The sequence below is a fragment of the Ochotona princeps genome, chromosome 1 (genome assembly GCF_030435755.1).
Source record: "Ochotona princeps isolate mOchPri1 chromosome 1, mOchPri1.hap1, whole genome shotgun sequence".
Taxonomy (NCBI): Eukaryota; Metazoa; Chordata; class Mammalia; order Lagomorpha; family Ochotonidae; genus Ochotona; species Ochotona princeps.
The window spans coordinates 130,477,648-130,493,799 of record NC_080832.1 but is presented as its reverse complement, the minus strand read 5'-3'; the positions used below and the strand labels follow the sequence as shown (position 1 = coordinate 130,493,799).

At 49.7% G+C, this 16,152-nt stretch overlaps 1 protein-coding gene across 1 annotated transcript; it reads left to right on the top strand.

The window, feature by feature from the left end:
- Positions 1 to 464: 464 nt before the first annotated feature.
- On the top strand, positions 465 to 15,700 carry CD83 (CD83 molecule). Its single transcript, XM_058667874.1, has 5 exons — positions 465 to 615; positions 714 to 829; positions 11,101 to 11,332; positions 13,251 to 13,357; positions 15,356 to 15,700. Exons 1-5 carry the CDS (start codon positions 579 to 581, stop codon positions 15,482 to 15,484), a joined length of 621 nt encoding a protein of 206 aa, XP_058523857.1. The 5' UTR covers positions 465 to 578; the 3' UTR covers positions 15,485 to 15,700.
- The last annotated feature ends 452 nt before the right edge of the window (positions 15,701 to 16,152 follow it).

The window sequence follows — 16,152 nt, the reverse complement described above, 5'->3', positions numbered from 1 at the left end:
ACAGCCCCTTGGCGGAAGGCAGGGACCCTAGTCCTGTATAGCCTTACCCCCATCCTGTGGAATTCAAGTATGTCTCTTTTTAAAACAGTCTCTGATCACTACAGAACCCGGGGGGCCAGGGAAGGGGAGACTTGGGTTCACCAGTGGCATCACCACGCTCAGCCTGGGCTTCTTTGCAGCAGCTGCCCACCTTCTCTGAGCGTAAAAAGCTCCCTGGCTTAGTGGCCGGTGTTGCTTCGAAAGGTCACCAGGCCGGTGTCACGCGTGCGAACGCGGTTTGCAAAGCCCCAAGCGCGGGGCGTTCCGCAGGGCTGGCTGCGGCCGCGGTCCCGCCGCAGCAGCGACGCGAAGTCGGGGCGCGCCGGGGGAGGAGGGGGTGTCTCGGGGACGCGCCGGGGAGCGGGGGCGGCGCTGGGGGCGGGCGCGGGGCGCCCCGCGGTCTCCCGCTTCCGCCGCCCGCCGGGGGTTCCCCAAGACTGCGCGCGGGGAAGTCCCCGTGGCGCCGGGTACAAGAGCGCGGGCTGCGCGGGCGCGCCCCAGTCCGGCAGCCCCGGCGGCGGAGGCGCAGCGTCCCGGCCATGTCGCGCGGCCTCCAGCTCCTGCTCCTGAGCTGCGGTAGGGCCCCGCGAACGCCCGTCGCCCCCCGCCTGCCACGGCTGCTCCTGGCGCGGGCTCACGGAGCGCTCTCTCTTCTCTCTCTCCCTGTCTTGCAGCCTGCAGTCTGGCGCTCGCCACGCGGGAGGTGGCAGCAGCTTGCGGGGAGGATGTGGAGTTGCCCTGCACCGCCCCATGGGACGCTCACGTCCCCTACACAGCCTCCTGGGCCAAGGTAAGCGCAGCTACGTCCCCCCGACTGGGGTCTGGTTGGGCTCCTTGGCATCCAGCGGGGATCAGCTCCTTCAGGATCGCGACCCTTTGGGCTGGGAGGCCGGAGTGGTGAGGTCTTCTGCCGCTAACCCCCGGGTACCCAGAGCCTCCCCGCAGGGCTGTTCTGAACCTGTCGGCACCGGGGTAGGAGGCCAAATCAGATTTCATTAGCGGAAGACCTCTCGAGGTAGCTCTAGGTAAATGATTCCATTCTGGTAAGATGTTCTGGATAAACTGTGGAGAGCACAAAGAAGAGCAGCCATTGCCCCCATTAGATGGAGCCTTGGCAGGGAAACATGTCCTCAGCCTTTTGGGGTGACAGTGATGTGCATGAAGCATAGGAGGGAACTGGGCAATCGAAGATTGAAAGCTAGAGGTATTTAGGCTGCTGGGCAGGTGGCAGCTATCAGTGGTCATCCCCCTTCTGCCAGACCTGCCCGCCTCCCCAGTCCCTGCTTCGACTTCCTGTGGCAGTTGAGAGAGAGGCCCTGTGACCAGGGCGTCGGTGAAGGTTCATGAGCTGGAGACCACGTGTGTTCTTGCTGTGAAAAGACCAAGTTCCTCCCAGGCTGCTGAAAGGTTTCCCTTCACCGGCTTCCAAGATCGACATTCTCCAGGCCTGGCAGGGCCAAGTAGCCCCTGCCAGCTGTGGCTGGCACCTTTTTCTGGCTCCTTCTCTGAGTCAGATTCTGGCCACAGCAGCACCTCTATGCTAAGCCAATGAGAATGATAGCCCAGCCTTGCACAGCGGGCTCTCTGGGAATTGCCATATTAGAGGGAACAAGACTTTGTTCTGCACGCCTTCTGAGAGATGCGGTAGGAGCCTGCACATGGGACACGTGTGTATGTGTGTGTGTGTGTGTGTGTTCACTTCCCCAGGGCTCAGGAGCTGCAGGATACTTGTGTGTTAGCCTGGTGTCACTCGCTGTCTGCCCTGATAATTACACAGGTGCTTGCTGCGTTTGCATAGGGGAGATAGAGCCACTGCTTCCAACGCTCTCACGTGTGGAGGTGTCAGCATGCCCGTTTTGTTTCCCCCTTATTCTCTGTGGGATCAGAACTCTGCCGAAGTTCTCATAGTCGAGACAAGGGTAGTTTTAACTGTGTCATAAAACCACACCATGTGCCAAGCCATGCGCGTGTGATCTCTGCACAGTGTTCTGATTCCCACCGGAGAAAGGTAATGTTGTTGCTCCTTGAACAGGTGTGGGAGCTGCACCCTGGGGAGTGAATAGCCTGGTGTCTAGTTGCCTGGCTGGCTCGTGGTAGGGTGGTAGGCGTTGGGATTTGCCTTCAGAGCCTGGGCTGGAGGACGTTCGCTATTTCTGTTTTGTACCTTAATTACTTAAGCTACAGAAAAATCCAAGTATCCTGAGGCTAGTCATGCATTGGACTTTGTTATCTTCAAGAATCTTCAAGAAGAGGGGACGCACAAAACCACTGTCCCTTCCAGAGAGTAATTCAAATAAAGGAAAACATTATTAATATCCCCAGGGGAGTAATTAAAAAGGACTCATGAAACCAGCAGATGAAATTTCAGCCTGTGAAGTGCAAGCAGTTGTCGGCTTCAATCTTCTCGCACAGGGTCATTGAGAATGATTTAGTAAACCAGAGTAATTAACCTTTGCCCTCTCCCTGCTTGGCGGCTGATGACGTAACGCTGTAATGTGTGTGCCTGTTTACTGGACGTGGTTCTTGTAAGATTTATCCTGAAGGATTCTCAAAGTTGTCACAAAAAAAAAAAAAAAAAGCCAGAAAACTCTAGAACATTGAAAAAGCAGACCAAAGTGATTTCTCAAAAAGTAGATTATGATTGAGATTCTGGGCTGGGAAAGCTGGACTTGGAGACTGGAGATTTTCTAGCCCAGTCATTATTCTTTTGTACAGACTGTGTTTGCACAATAGCAACAGGCATTGTGTTCTAGAAGGAAGGTCAATACACATGAATGAAATACCTCATCTCACAGAAACCCCAGCGTCGTGTCATTTTCCCCTCTAGTGTTCTTGTAAAATGCTCCAGTGACTTGGGGGACTTGAATCCTGGTGACCACAGGCAGCCACTCTCGGCTCACCTCATGTCTCTCATTAGCCTCTCTGTGTGTTCACCCCACGCAGGAGTAAGCAGTCCCCTGGAGTGGGTGTTTGCTGTCCGCCAGCTCAAGTCACGTTCTTATCAACCTTCTGCAGCTTGCAATTATTTGTTAATGACTCGCAGTTTAAAAGTCCATGTGCTGCTCTGTCCTCAGGCACTCAGAGCATCCCATTGCCGCCCACCTGGCACTGTTCATTACGCAGGACTCCAGTAAACTGCGTTGTCCTTGTGTTTTATTAATCATATGCCTTCTACCAAAAAAAAACCTCAATGTAGATGGTGTCCGATCAGTGTTTGTGACTCCACTGGGAGTCGGGAAGGAGCAGTGTCCATTGTAGTCTCTTTAGAGGGGGTTGCAGGGTCCGCACTGCAGAGCAAAGCCATAACCAAGGTGGACAGGGGCAGCCCAGATCTTGCCAACCCAGCCCTTCTTTCCTATGGACCAGTGTCCTCACTGAGATAGGACGAAGGGGGCTCCTCTCCCAGACCTGTGTCTCCTATGAGGTAGAATGGGTGACTGAAAGGAAATAGAAAAGCTACTACGTTAACACCCTTAGGATGGTGGATCCATTTAGCTATGAAAGTTGAATAGAGTTTGGTTCTTTGCAAGAAGAAAGTTGGAGCAAAAAGGCAAGTACGCCTTTAGTCGGTCACTCTCTGGTTGAATTCTGGCCCGAGAGGGCATAGCTGAAATGTATGTGCATGGAGTCAGGTCTTATAAGTGAAGGACTGTGGCGGAGCTCCCTGCTGAACGTCTGTGCTTACATTGAGTCCAGTGAAGATGCTGTGTTTAGAAACAGAGGTCTGGGTGCAGGGGGTGGGTGCGGTTGGTGTCCTCTGGAGTAATGCTGAGTGGTCATTTATCCGGGAGAGACAGTGCTGTCTTGGGTCATGTTTGGAGCCCTGTCAGCCCGTGCTGATGTAAAACGAAAGGGGATATCTGGTGTCATCTCTGGGAGATGCTGCGGGGGCGAGGATGGCCATGCATCATAAGACAAATGTTCCATTTATATGAGCTCCAAAGGAAAGGAGAAAGGGGAAGTATGAGTGATTTCAGACGCGCGATCAAACTTGACCTTTATACTCTTGAAAGGAGCACAGGCTGTGGCAGATCAGGGCTTGTCCCGTGGTCGGTTCTGTCTCTGACATTATGACACCAGAGAAGAGCAGATCGGTGGCTTGCGTGAGGCTGCTTCAGACATTGCAGGAGAGGCACCGGGGAATTGCACTTGTCCGTGAACCATTAGATGCTGTTTCCCTTGTGTATGGCTGAGCTCCTGTTCAGCAGAGTTCTGTTTTCTTTGCCTGCTGTCTGCTGTGACAGTGAGCTGCAAAGCAAGGGGCTGAGAGGACAGAGAACAAGGGGCTAGAGTTGGGAATGGCTGAGACCCATGATCCTGGCAGACCCCTGAAGGGTCCTTCTGTAATTCTAAAAGGCTGTCTTGGCAAAGACTGATTCCTGAATGTATTCGTAGGAGTAAAAGGAAGCATTTCCCTCTTAAATAGAGAAAGATCGTAACATACAATGAAAGCAGTGTGTGTATGCTAGAATAAAAAAAATTAGCCTATTCTCGTTGACGTTTGTAGAGCTGGTCCTGATTGACTTCTGTATGGACTCCAGGCCCATCCATGGCCCAAGAAAGATGTACAGTTGGCTTCTAGATGTCTCCATTATTTGTAGTTTCGTTATTCATCATATCTTTCTAAGTCTTCAACCTGTGCGACATCTTGGGTCTGGCATTGGTCACCCCAAGGTCAACATGAAACTTTTACTAGGGGAACAGTTTGAATAAAGGCACAGAAATGAGGACCTAGAAGAGAGAATTACACAGCAGGTAGCTGAGAGGGAATGCTAGAAAGCAGGCTGGGACAAGTTGTGGAGAATCTTGAATGCCAAGCTATTGAACTTCATCCTTTTGGCAGTAAAGATTTTGATTGCCGAAGGGTTTTAAGCAAAGAGAATGACATATTAAAAAATATGTATATATCTAAAGAAAACCTTCCTCTCAAGGTGATGGACAGACCATGAGCCTGTTAGAAAATGAATCTCAATGAAGTTTCATGCTTTTACTGCAGTGCAGTTCCCACCAGGTTAAACTGTCAAAGGGTTAAACAGATTGTTGGACTTTTCCCTAATTTCCTTCCTCATCCTTAGTCCTGTTCATACGGATCCATGAAGGAGTGACCAGGGCAGAATTAGCTGCCTCAGAGGGACCTGTGGGAGCAGATCACTGTGATTTTTAGATCATGCTAGAACAAAGTTGCTAAAATCTTTTAGCTTGAAAGGGTGGGGATGAAAGCCACTGAGAGTAAAAATGAACACCCTACCCTGAAACCCACTTTTTTCCATGAATAAAAGGGGGAACCTCAATCACATGAGGCCAGGATTGTCTCAGTTATGTTCTTGGTTATGTCACCACATGAAAAGAGGAAGTTTGGAGGAGGTCTCAGGGACCAAGGGGAAGGCTGTGTGTAAGGCAGGATGAAGAACAGGTCCATTAGTTAAGGAGGGATTCTTCCATCGAAGTCTGTTTCTGTAATCCCTTCCTGACCACTACTGTGGCAACCCTAAATAATACAGTACTAGTCTATAGCTCAAACCAGACCCGGACCAAAATACTTCCTCAAGATTCCTCTCCACTCATAGGTATGGTTTTCTTGCTTCGTCTTGTTTTGTTCTGCATTAATGCGTGTTGGGGTCAAGTCCGTATGTGTGTCATGCGGGTCTAGTACAGCCCTAGGAGCCCACAGGTGTGGTCACATCACCTGATGCTTGCTGAGAACAGCAGCTGGTGTTCCTTCATGTCCTCATCCTCACTCTGTAAAGAGAAAATAGGTCACAGAAGAGCTGGGGGTTATCTGGGATTATGGGTCTAGATGGGAAAAAGCACTGGGGAGAGCAAAACCATGGATGCCATAAACAATTCATGATCACGCTGGACCAGAGTCTGTGGCTGTGGCTGTGAGCTGGAGATGAGGTCCTGGCTCCTTTCAGGCCTCAAGGCATCAGTCCCTGAAGAGGGAGAGGTGTGGGAACCCAGGGCCCTGGCCTGTTGGTGACAGTGTACCCTGAGCCCTATCTTTTTGTGCCCTTGTCACTTAGGATTCTTTCAGTGAACAGTTTGCAAATGCAACCAAAAAAAAAAAAAAGTTAACTTTAACAAAAAGAAATAAATATAACTGGGATGGGAATGTAGTAAGATCGTAATATAGTTCTCATTGGTGCTGTGTGTTCAATTGAGTTCCCCCAAAAGATAGATTGAATTCCTAACCCTGCCACTGATTATGGTTGTATTAGGAGACATAGCTTTACAGAATCCAGTTGAGGTGACATGATACCTGGTGACGGTGGCCTCTGATTCAGTCTGACTGGTTGGGAGTACTCTGCTCCAGCACTGGGCCAGCCAAGCCCGGGAGCTGTGAGTCGCTTGTCAAGGAGCAACACTAGCCAAGGAGGGGCTGGGGTTGCACAAAACTCCTGAAGCCTGAACTTTTCATTATACTGCCTCTGCTGTACTCCGTTAGCAGCCATAAATCCAATCCTGTCTGTTAGACCCAGTAAATCTCCAAGTGGAAAATCATTTTTCTAATAAAACTACACTTAGGAAAAAAACGATGTTAATGCTCCCTCATTAGGACATCAACCTCCCAGCCAAACTACTTTGCATGTTATAAAGAGCTGTTTTTATGATGAATGGGGATTCTACTGACACTTTAATTGAGTCAGAAACCAAGGTACATGAATGTTAGTGCACAAGAAATGCAATAAAAAAAAGCCATCCCATATGGTTGACATATATCAGATTAATTTAATGCCGCTGTTAAGTTCTTCAAGTCCTTACCTTTAAATGGGCTTTATTGAATTGTTAGGTGCAGAATTTCTACGCATAGAGACATACATACATTTCCCCTCTCCCGCAAAAATCTATTTCTTTGCTTTTAATGAGGCTCCCACCACTTTAACAGTCCAATACATTATAAAGTTCTATTTCAAATTCATGATCAAATTTCTTTTTCTTATTTTTTTTTTCTGCGACTAGAACTTTTGCTTTCTTACTTTCAAAGAAGGTAATCTAAGTGATTGGCATGGATTTAGATAAAATTAAGTCAATCTTTTTAAGGCACCTTCCACTGTGGGCTTTTTGACAGACACAGTGGTTCCAGGGCAGTCCATACTTAATTATTAATTTCTTTTGTTCCGTTTAGGATTTGTCCATCATTCAAAACAAAAAAAACCCAAACTCTTCAATTTAAATGCCCTTCAAAGCAGTACTTGTGTTTGCTTGATTTAGTATTCAGCCAATTAAAGAGAGTTTTTAATGTAAGGCTTCTGGTCTCCTTAAGATCAAATCTTCATTTTGGTGAAGGAATGTGGTGTTTAAATTATTTAGTCAAATTGGAGGCCTTGGGATGAGTCAAACTCTTTAGGCTTCCTGAAAATGAGATATCCCGTAGTATTTTGTCCTTTGTTAATTTAATCAAAAACTGGTGGCAGCATAAAAATTAATGCATAGGGCGTAGCTTTGAAAAACATGATTGGGATGAGGGTTTTGAGAGATTAATTTGCTCAAATTGTGTTGTGCTTCCCACCCTGTGCTACAATTTCAGCATTGTGAAGTGTGTGTTAAATCGTTCCCATCAATTACGCTCAGCTGTGAATGGGTTTGAGGGTTCCTTTTGTTGTAAATTACTATTTCCTCAAATGCTTTTCGCAGAGGGGCAATGAAACCCGTTGGCACTTGGACTGCTCCAAGAACCATTCTTGCCCGTGGTTGCTCTTGAGCCAGCTCCGACGTTTATGAGAACTCATAAAGCCAAGTTGGGGATGGCCGTTTTGCTGTGGCTCTGTTTTCCGTTTCCGCTGAAATTCTCCTTCCGTTCTCCATGCCTGTTGGCCACATCATGGAGCTGTAACCACGTTTTTGCATAAGAACTCCCTTGATGTTGCTAGGATGGAACATGCAACATTTATATTAAAAATTGCTACTACGTTTACAGCTGTGAGCAAATCCCAGATACCTCAGGTGCAGCCATGTGGCAAAAGGAAGGGGGACCAGACATGGTTATCCCTAGAGTGTGAAGGGAGCCCGAGGACTCTGAAACACTTGGCAGGTGCACAATGAATTTGCGGAGGTTCTGTTGGCTGCGACTGGTTATCAGGCAAGGTGTGTTGCTCCAAGTGCCCCGTTTGGGCCAGAAGTTTTCTGAATTGTTCAGGAGAAGGAGTCTTTGAAGATGGTACCGTAAGAGCTGGGGTCTTTTTCTGTAATTCCCCATGATGGCTGGGTTGTGGTAGTAAAATACAGTGCTACAGGAGTGGCTGTTTGCAATGTCGGCATATTATTCAGGTCCTGGCTGTCTCACTTCTGATCCGACTCCCTGAAATTGTGACTGGGCAAGCAGAAGATGGCCCAACTGCTTGGGCCCCTGCCACTCACTTGGGATAACTGATGGAACTCCTCGCCCCTGATTTTGGTCTTGTTCAGCTCTGGCCATTGTGGGCATTGGGGAAAATATGGATCGAATCGCTACTGATCGATCTCTCTCTCTCTCTCTCTCTCTCTCTTTAAAATATTTATTTATTTATTGGAAAGGCAGAGTCACACACAGAGAAATAGAAATCTTCCATCAGCCTTTTCATTTTCCCAAATGACCGCAAGAGTTGGTGCCTGGCCAAAGCCAGGAGCCAAGAGCTTCATCTAGGTTTCCCATGTGGGTGCAGGGGCCCAAGCACGTCTGCTTGTTTTCCCAGTCTCATTAGCAGGGAGGTGGATCAGAAGTGAGGCAGCCAGTTCTCTAACTGGCAGCTCTATGGGATGCAGGCACCACAGGCAGCAGCTTTATCGGCTGCACCACAGAGCCAATCCCCACTCTACTTTTCAGATAAACAAACACATAAATAAATATTTGGGGGGAAAAGCTTCAGGAGGTTGTTCTTTTCCTTTGCATTACTCTAGTTTTTCTTTTCCTAAAATGTTTTATTTTATTATTATTATTATTATTTTTTTACTGGAAAGTCAGATATACAGAGAGGAGGAGAGACAGAGAGGAAGATCTCCCATCCATTGATTCACTCCCCAAGTGGCAGCAACAGCTGGAGTCAATCTGACACCAGGAGCCAGGAGCCTCTTCCAGGTCTCCAATGCGGGTGCAGGGTCCTAAGGCTTTGGGCCGTCCTCGACTGCTTTGCTAGGCCACAGGCAGGGAGCTGGATGAGAAGCGATGTAGCTGGGATTAGAACTGGCACCCATATGGAATTCCAGTGCATGCAATCAGAGGACTTTAGCTGCCAGGCTGTTGCGCCGGCCCCTCTAGTTTTTATTTCTGTTGTTTCTGGATGTCTCACTTAGCCTGAATGTTGTGCTTTAAGAAATATCCAGGGCTGGGTGTTTGGCCAGAGCCCTGTGGGCATCTGACCGTCAGATAGATGTACAACCACTTTGTGTTGTAATTGCTTTGGAATTTTAAGTACACCCACCTCTTCCTCCGACACACAGGCAGGAAGCTCTTGCCAGCCGGTTCACAGGGTGGCCAGCACCTGCTTGCTTTAGCTCTTCCCAGCTGCCAGCTAGATAGAGGGACCAAGTTGATGCGAATAGGCACCAGAATTGGTAGTGCCACCAGCTCCAGAGGGCTTTGCAGTTTGGCTCTGCCAGGTTCACCTCTGGAAGTTGCAGAAGGGGCCACTGGCCGGGTCAGGAGCTCCCCAGCTCCAGCTCCCTTGGGGAAAACTGGGGGAAGAAGATTTCAGAATGGCTGTTACATTTGCACTTGGAGGAAGGGCTCATTTAGGACACAGCCGCCTGGTGGGAGACGCGTGGGCCTGCAGGTGGGGCTGAGTTAATTAGTTCTGACCCGCCTTATAGGACAGGCTGGCAGCTACGGGTCCTCTGTGGTATCCCAGGGCACTGCCTGGCAGGAGGAAGCCCCTTGTCCAGGCTGCACGGGGAAGAGCGCAGGGTGGGCAGTGAGGACAGGGGAGCGGCAGTTTGAGATTGACTTGGGCTTGGAAAGAAAAGAAAAACAGTGTAAAATTAAACAGCCCTGCAAACAGTTGGGTGCCTTTCGCTTGCCCGAGGGCTTCCTCAGCCACCTGTCCTTCCTGCACTTTATTCCCGAGGCCTCAGCAGCTGAGGAAGGAACCTTTCAGCACAGGAAAGACTGTTCAGGTTGGGGATCTATATACTTCCACTGGTCCTGGGAAGAGCCCTTCGTCTCAGCCCGGTGCGGGGAGAGCTGGGCTTTCTGCAGGACTCATAAATCTTACCACCAGATGTCTCTGCAGCCCACTGCACAGGAAGCTGAACACACACACACAGACACACACACAGCCCACTGCACAGGTACATGGACACACATACACACATACACACATACACACACACACGGGCTGGAACCCGAGCTCGGCATCACTTGGGGTGCAGCCCCTGACCTCGCAGAGTGTGTAGTGTCTGTGTGTTTTATGTGGAACTCCCCCCTAACTCCTTGGCTTACCTGTTTCTCTTTTCCCAAGAGCTTGAGCCAGGGCAGGTGACTTGAACCCCCGCCACTCTCCCATGTGCAATTAGTTGGATCCAGTGTCTGCTGATCTGGCCCACAGAGACTTGGTCCAGCACTCCCTTCCTTAGTCCTGGTGGAGCAGAAACCCCTGGTGCCTCCTGCATTGTGGGCATGGCTGGGGCAACATGCAGCTTTGCAGGGTCAAAGGGATGCCTTATGTAGAGGTCTGGCTCATTGGCTGCTCCGAGTCCAGTGGGGCAGACTGGCCATGACCTTAACAGGCTTAGGAGCCTTTTCAGATAGCAGACTGGGGTTCAACATGAAGACTCAGTCAGGGGTCAGCTAGAATCTTTAATACAGTTGTAACAAAGTCACAGCCAGAGGTACTGACCCACAACACAACCCCATTGTCATCAGCAACTATCTGCGTTCTGTAGGGAGAGAGGTGGAAAACCTTGAATAGTCCTGGTCTTACCCCACAGGGAACAGAGAGCCCTGCAGGTCTGTGGTAGGTTCTTTCCTCTCCCTCAACAGCTCCCATAGCTTGTTCCAGAAGCGTGGGTCTAGGTATGGTTTTGCAACCTGCGCTTGTCAAGGGCCTTGCAGTGGAACGTGATGCATTTATGGTTGCTTCTTCACAGCTCAAGGAGGGCAGTGAGCAGAGAGCCGAGGCAGTCCAGGCAGATCCGCACCTCGGAGGACAGCACACCCGCCAGAAAGGACACAACAGCTCTTTGGACGTTCCCTGGACAAGGCCTTATTCCCTGAAGATCCGAAACGCTACCGGCTGCAGCGCGGGGGTGTACAGGTGCACTCTGCAGGAGCTGCCAGGACTGAGGAACCTCAGTGGCACTGTGGTCTTGAAAGTGACAGGTGAGGTGACCCCGGTGTTTTCTGCTGGCACTTTCTGCAGGACCTCCAATCAGACCTTTTGTTTGGGGTCATACTCAGCGGCTTTGGACCCCATCTGGGCTAAATTCTGCTCTAAAAAATGGTGCCACTTTTTCTTTGCATGGCTTATCCTGTGCCTTTTATTTGACTTTTGTCTAGTTAAAGAGCCGAAGCTGGAAAGGACTGATATATTGTCTTGGAGTCCTTCTTTCTGTATGGTGGTTACGTTGTCCTTCTGTCTGCTGACCGAAAGGACTCAGCATAGCACTGTTTAAATGGACAGTGCTGCTGTTTTGCTGTTACTTATATCAGAGTTGAGCAACCCATGTCCGCAGCTCCTACTCTTCAAAGTCAACCAGGAAGGGATGGAAAATGTTTAAGAAAAATCGTGTCTGAAAATGCAAACACACATTTTTTCTTGCTATTTCCCCCTAAATGATAACAAACTGTTGACATACCCTGCACGCTGTGTGGAGTATTATAGGTGGTCTCACTGTAACATAGGGTCTGTGGGGTGGAGGAGCAGTGATGCCATAGTGGAGGTGCTGCTTTGGACACCTGTATCCCGTATTGGAGTGCTCGAGTTTTGAGTCCTGGCTGCTTGTGAATGGAAGTCAGCAAGTAATAGTTCAAGGACATGGGTCCTTACGACCTTAGGCCTGGCCTACCTCCAGCCGTTAGGGCATTTGAGGAATGAACCAATAGACAGATATCTGTCTGCCTCGGTCACTCTTTGCCTTTCAAACAAATCCAAATGAAGTTAATCATTTTGAAAAGCATACAGGAGAAATGTGTACCAGCTATAGGCAAATACTACTGCATTTTAAGTGGGGGTGGTTTCCAGGAACTAATCCCTCATGACTAATGAGTGTGTACGCAACACACACACACACACACACACACACATCCCTGCTGTCCACCTAGGTCCCCTGCCCTTTCTCCTGGCCTGTTTATCTTTATGGCTGTCGTCACACCCAACCTGCTGTATGCAGATTGCCTGCTCTGCTTCTCCCAGAAAAGTGGCTTCTGCCAAACCCTGGCACACAGTAGGCCCTCAGTGACTGTCACTCGAGTGAAGAAGAGATGAGAGGGCCCTCATTTGACTGAGCAGAGAGTGGAGTGGAGAGGCGATGAGCAGAGCCTGGCATCCTTCTCTGCTTTTCCTCTCCAGGGTCAGATTCTGGAAGAGGTACTTAGATCCAGTCCAGAGAAAAACTCTGCCACGGTGTACTTGTTGACAGGTGACCTAGAGCATATCACCTGTGGTCTCTAGGCCTCCAGGTTCCCATCTCTAGGATGGGGGTAGTAGCATCTCCTAGGCAGGCTCGTTGTGAAGGTGAAATAACCTGCTGAGCACGATGCACAGCTCGGACCCCATGCCCTGCCGGCATAGCAGTCATCAGCCTCTCCCGTGAGAATCTGCCCTAAATGATCCCATGCAATTTTGAGTCCAATTGCAAATCCATTGGCCTCAGGGGAGGGCCTCCCTGTGGTTGTATACTCCACCTGCTGCCGAGTGGACCTTTCAGCCAAATCGCTTAGCTGTTTTTTTTTTCATCTGACGCCAGCAGAATTGGAGGCTGAACAGGCAGACCAGGCTCTGCCACTCCCCGACTCCTTCGTCCTTAGCCTGCCTGAGCCTCGGCTGATTCATCCACAGAATGGGAACATGCATGTCTGCCCTGAAGACTCAGGGAGATGCTGTCTGTACATGCCCATCACCCACAGCCGGACATAAAGAAGGGTAGAACCCGTTAGGCTGGGCTCTTCTCACAGTGCAGATATGAGGGCAGGGAGGGGGTCGTTGTGGGGTGAGAGAAAGCAGGAATGTGGATTGGAAGCTCTTGATGATGGTAGGAAGCTCCTGGGCAAATGGCCTCATCTGTTCCTTATTTTTCAGGCTGCCCCACCGGACGCAAGGAAGTAGATTTCCAGAAGTATCGAGCTGAGCTTGTGCTACTGTTGGCCCTGGTCATGTTTTACCTAACACTCATCATTTTCACTTGTGTAAGTGTTCAAGTGTCTATTCCCGTCGTAGATCACCTGGGGGCGCTGGTGTGCACAGATCTTGTACAGTGTCAATTCTTCAAGAGGAGATGATTCTTTGAGCTCTGGACTGATGGAGCACCTCCACCCCCACCTCCACTTGTTTCTTACCCAGGAGCCACACATAGAGCCTGCCCTAAAGACAGTAAACTAGGATGGGTGAAGGGAGTCTGAGAAATGCCAAAGGGTCCTCCGGGAGACCAGAGCCCTTGTAGCTATGGGGTCGGGTCCTAAAATGGACCTCTGCCGTGCCAGGGCAGCGTCCTCGGGTTTCCTGCGGGGGAGGGCGCAGCCCAGCCACCTTGGGATGGGCCCTTCTTCTTTGCTTGCCTGAGAATGTTTTCTTCCCGGGGGTTCTTTCCTGGACCCACCTCTTCCGTACAGTCCTCCCTGAGAAGCCATAGCCCTGGGGCTCACAGAAGTGAGGGGTGGAGAGGTCTGGGGTGGAGGTTGACAGGTGCCTCGCTGGCATCTCAGAGGTGACCTTCAGTTGTTGGTCACAGGTTCCAGCTTTGGAGCCTCAAGCCTCTTTGGGTTGGCTATAATCTTGGGAGAATCTGACTACAGCCAACCCATGAGGATTCCCCCTCCCAAAGTGGGCCCCATCCACTATGAAGTGATCCAGCCTCATGTCACAGCATCCCTGGGCAGCACCGGCTACAGGATCAAGGCTGATGCCACCCAAGGCTGTTCTGGCTCTTGGTGATGCTCCTCTACCCACTTTCCCTGCCTTTCTGTTGAGGCATGCATCTATGGTTTGTGTTTTAGACAGCAGTTAATTAAAACACATCATCTTCTAGCCCATAACTATGTACAATGTTTGTGTGTAACTGAAAATACCATGTTTGTTTTGAAATGTTTTGATCATTGAATCGACCTTATTTATTTGAAAGACAGAGAGGTGAAGAGACAAGGGTATAGCGAGACAGAGATTTCTCTCTGCAGCAGCCAGGACTGGGTGAGGTGGGAGCCAGGCTCACAGATCCCAAACCAGGTCTCCCATGTGGGTGGCAGGGATGCCCATCCATGTCATTGCTACCATTACTGCTGCCTCTCAGGGTGTGCATTAGTGGAACTGGAAGTGGAGCTGGGAGGATACAAGTGTCCCAAGTAGAACTTCACCATGGCTCCAAATGGCAGTCCCCAGCATCATGTCTGTTACACACACATACACACAAGTACTAATCTCTCGTCATTAGACAAAGATGAGAAATTATGCTTTCACAGTATCCATGATTTTGCACCAAATTATTAAATATGATTCTTCTAGATGCTATCCACTTCTAAAAGATTAATCTGCCAATTATTCTCAAGAAGGACTTTTAAAATAAAAAGCCAATGCATGCTCACAGAACACTGAGGACTCCTGTGAGGCCCTTTTGTTACATGGCATTAAGCTAAGCACTGCAGGGGCAGAGAAAGGTGTAAGCCATTGTTGTTGCCCATCAGGAGCTTCTAGTGTTTTAGTGCTATTCGCGTATGAAAACAATCCACCTTAGTTTTGTGTTGGAAAACACCTACTTCTGTGAGTCTTGACTTTGCCTAGAAGTCTCCAACAGAAGGGGCTTGAAGTGCAGCCGTCTGCAAACAGCAAGTCTTCTGGTCCTAGGTTGCAGACATCCGTGACGGAGTGCCTGCTCCGCTGTGCACCAGCTCTTAGGGAATTGGGGCTGCTGTGGCATCACGGGTTGAGAAGCTGCTTATGAAGCTGATATGCCGTATCAAGTTCTGAGCTACTCAGCTTTCAGTCCAGCTCCCTGCCAACGCACCAGGGAGGCGGCAGTGATGGCCCAAGTGCTTGGGCCCCTGCCACCCATGCTCAGGACCCAAATGGAGTTGCTGTCTCTTGGCTATAGCCTGGCCCAGCCACAGACCTTCCTGCCATTTAAGGCATGATGTAGCAAATGCTGCATTTTCCCATTATGCAGTTCTCAACTTCTCTCTCTCTCTCTTTTCCAGAAATTTGCACGGCTACAGAGCATTTTTCCAGACTTCTCGAAGCCTGGTGTGGAACCAGCCTTTCTTCTGGTCACCTCCCCCAGTAAGTCTCGAGGACCAGTGACTCTTCAGAAAACAGAAGTCGTGTGAGCAAGAATTCTGCCAAGTGTTTCTCTGACATCGAGGGCTCTGAGGCTCGCCCATCTGCCACTCTAAACCGAGAGAGAAGAAGGATTCTGCCCTGAAGATGCCATCTTTCCTGGGAAGTCCTCCGCACCTGACAGAATCTGAGTGTGGATCTTAGTCCACTTCTTGCCTGCAGAGCCATGAGCACATCCCACGACCATGGAGCATGGGCCACATCACAGCTTCCATGGCAACTGTCCTGGCATTTCATGCAATTGTCTGGTCTACCTCATGGGAAATGATTTTCCAGCATATGAAAGCTTTGGTGGGATGTCCGCAAAAGGCTCTTGGGAGCAGTGGAAGCCCAGAGCTGTCCCTGGGACACCCTCCTGAGAACAGCCATCCTTGTCCGCATTTGGCAAACATCTCTGTGGGTTTGCTGTGCTTTGTTGCATCAGCCCAGATGTTTTACATTGAGAGAAACCCACAGTCCAAGCCGCATCAGAGTGGGAAAGATTGATCAAAACGCCTCCTGGCATGAAGACCGTGCCATTGGTGAGGAGTAGCATGTGTGTGTAGGCGCAGAAGGTGGACAGATGTTTCTCCAACAGGGGAAGCACAGTCATGAAGAAGTGATAAAGAACACCACGTTTGTTTTTGGAGCTGCACACGCTTGACATAGAAGGGCTCAT

Excerpts from the sequence above, each read along its gene's own strand:
- CD83 (XM_058667874.1), top strand. The coding sequence starts at position 579 with ATGTCGCGCGGCCTCCAGCTCCTGCTCCTGAGCTGCG. Across the intron at positions 616-713 it reads GCTCCTGCTCCTGAGCTGCG|CCTGCAGTCTGGCGCTCGCC; the intron begins GTAGGGCCCCGC and ends CCTGTCTTGCAG. Across the intron at positions 11,333-13,250 it reads TGTGGTCTTGAAAGTGACAG|GCTGCCCCACCGGACGCAAG; the intron begins GTGAGGTGACCC and ends CTTATTTTTCAG.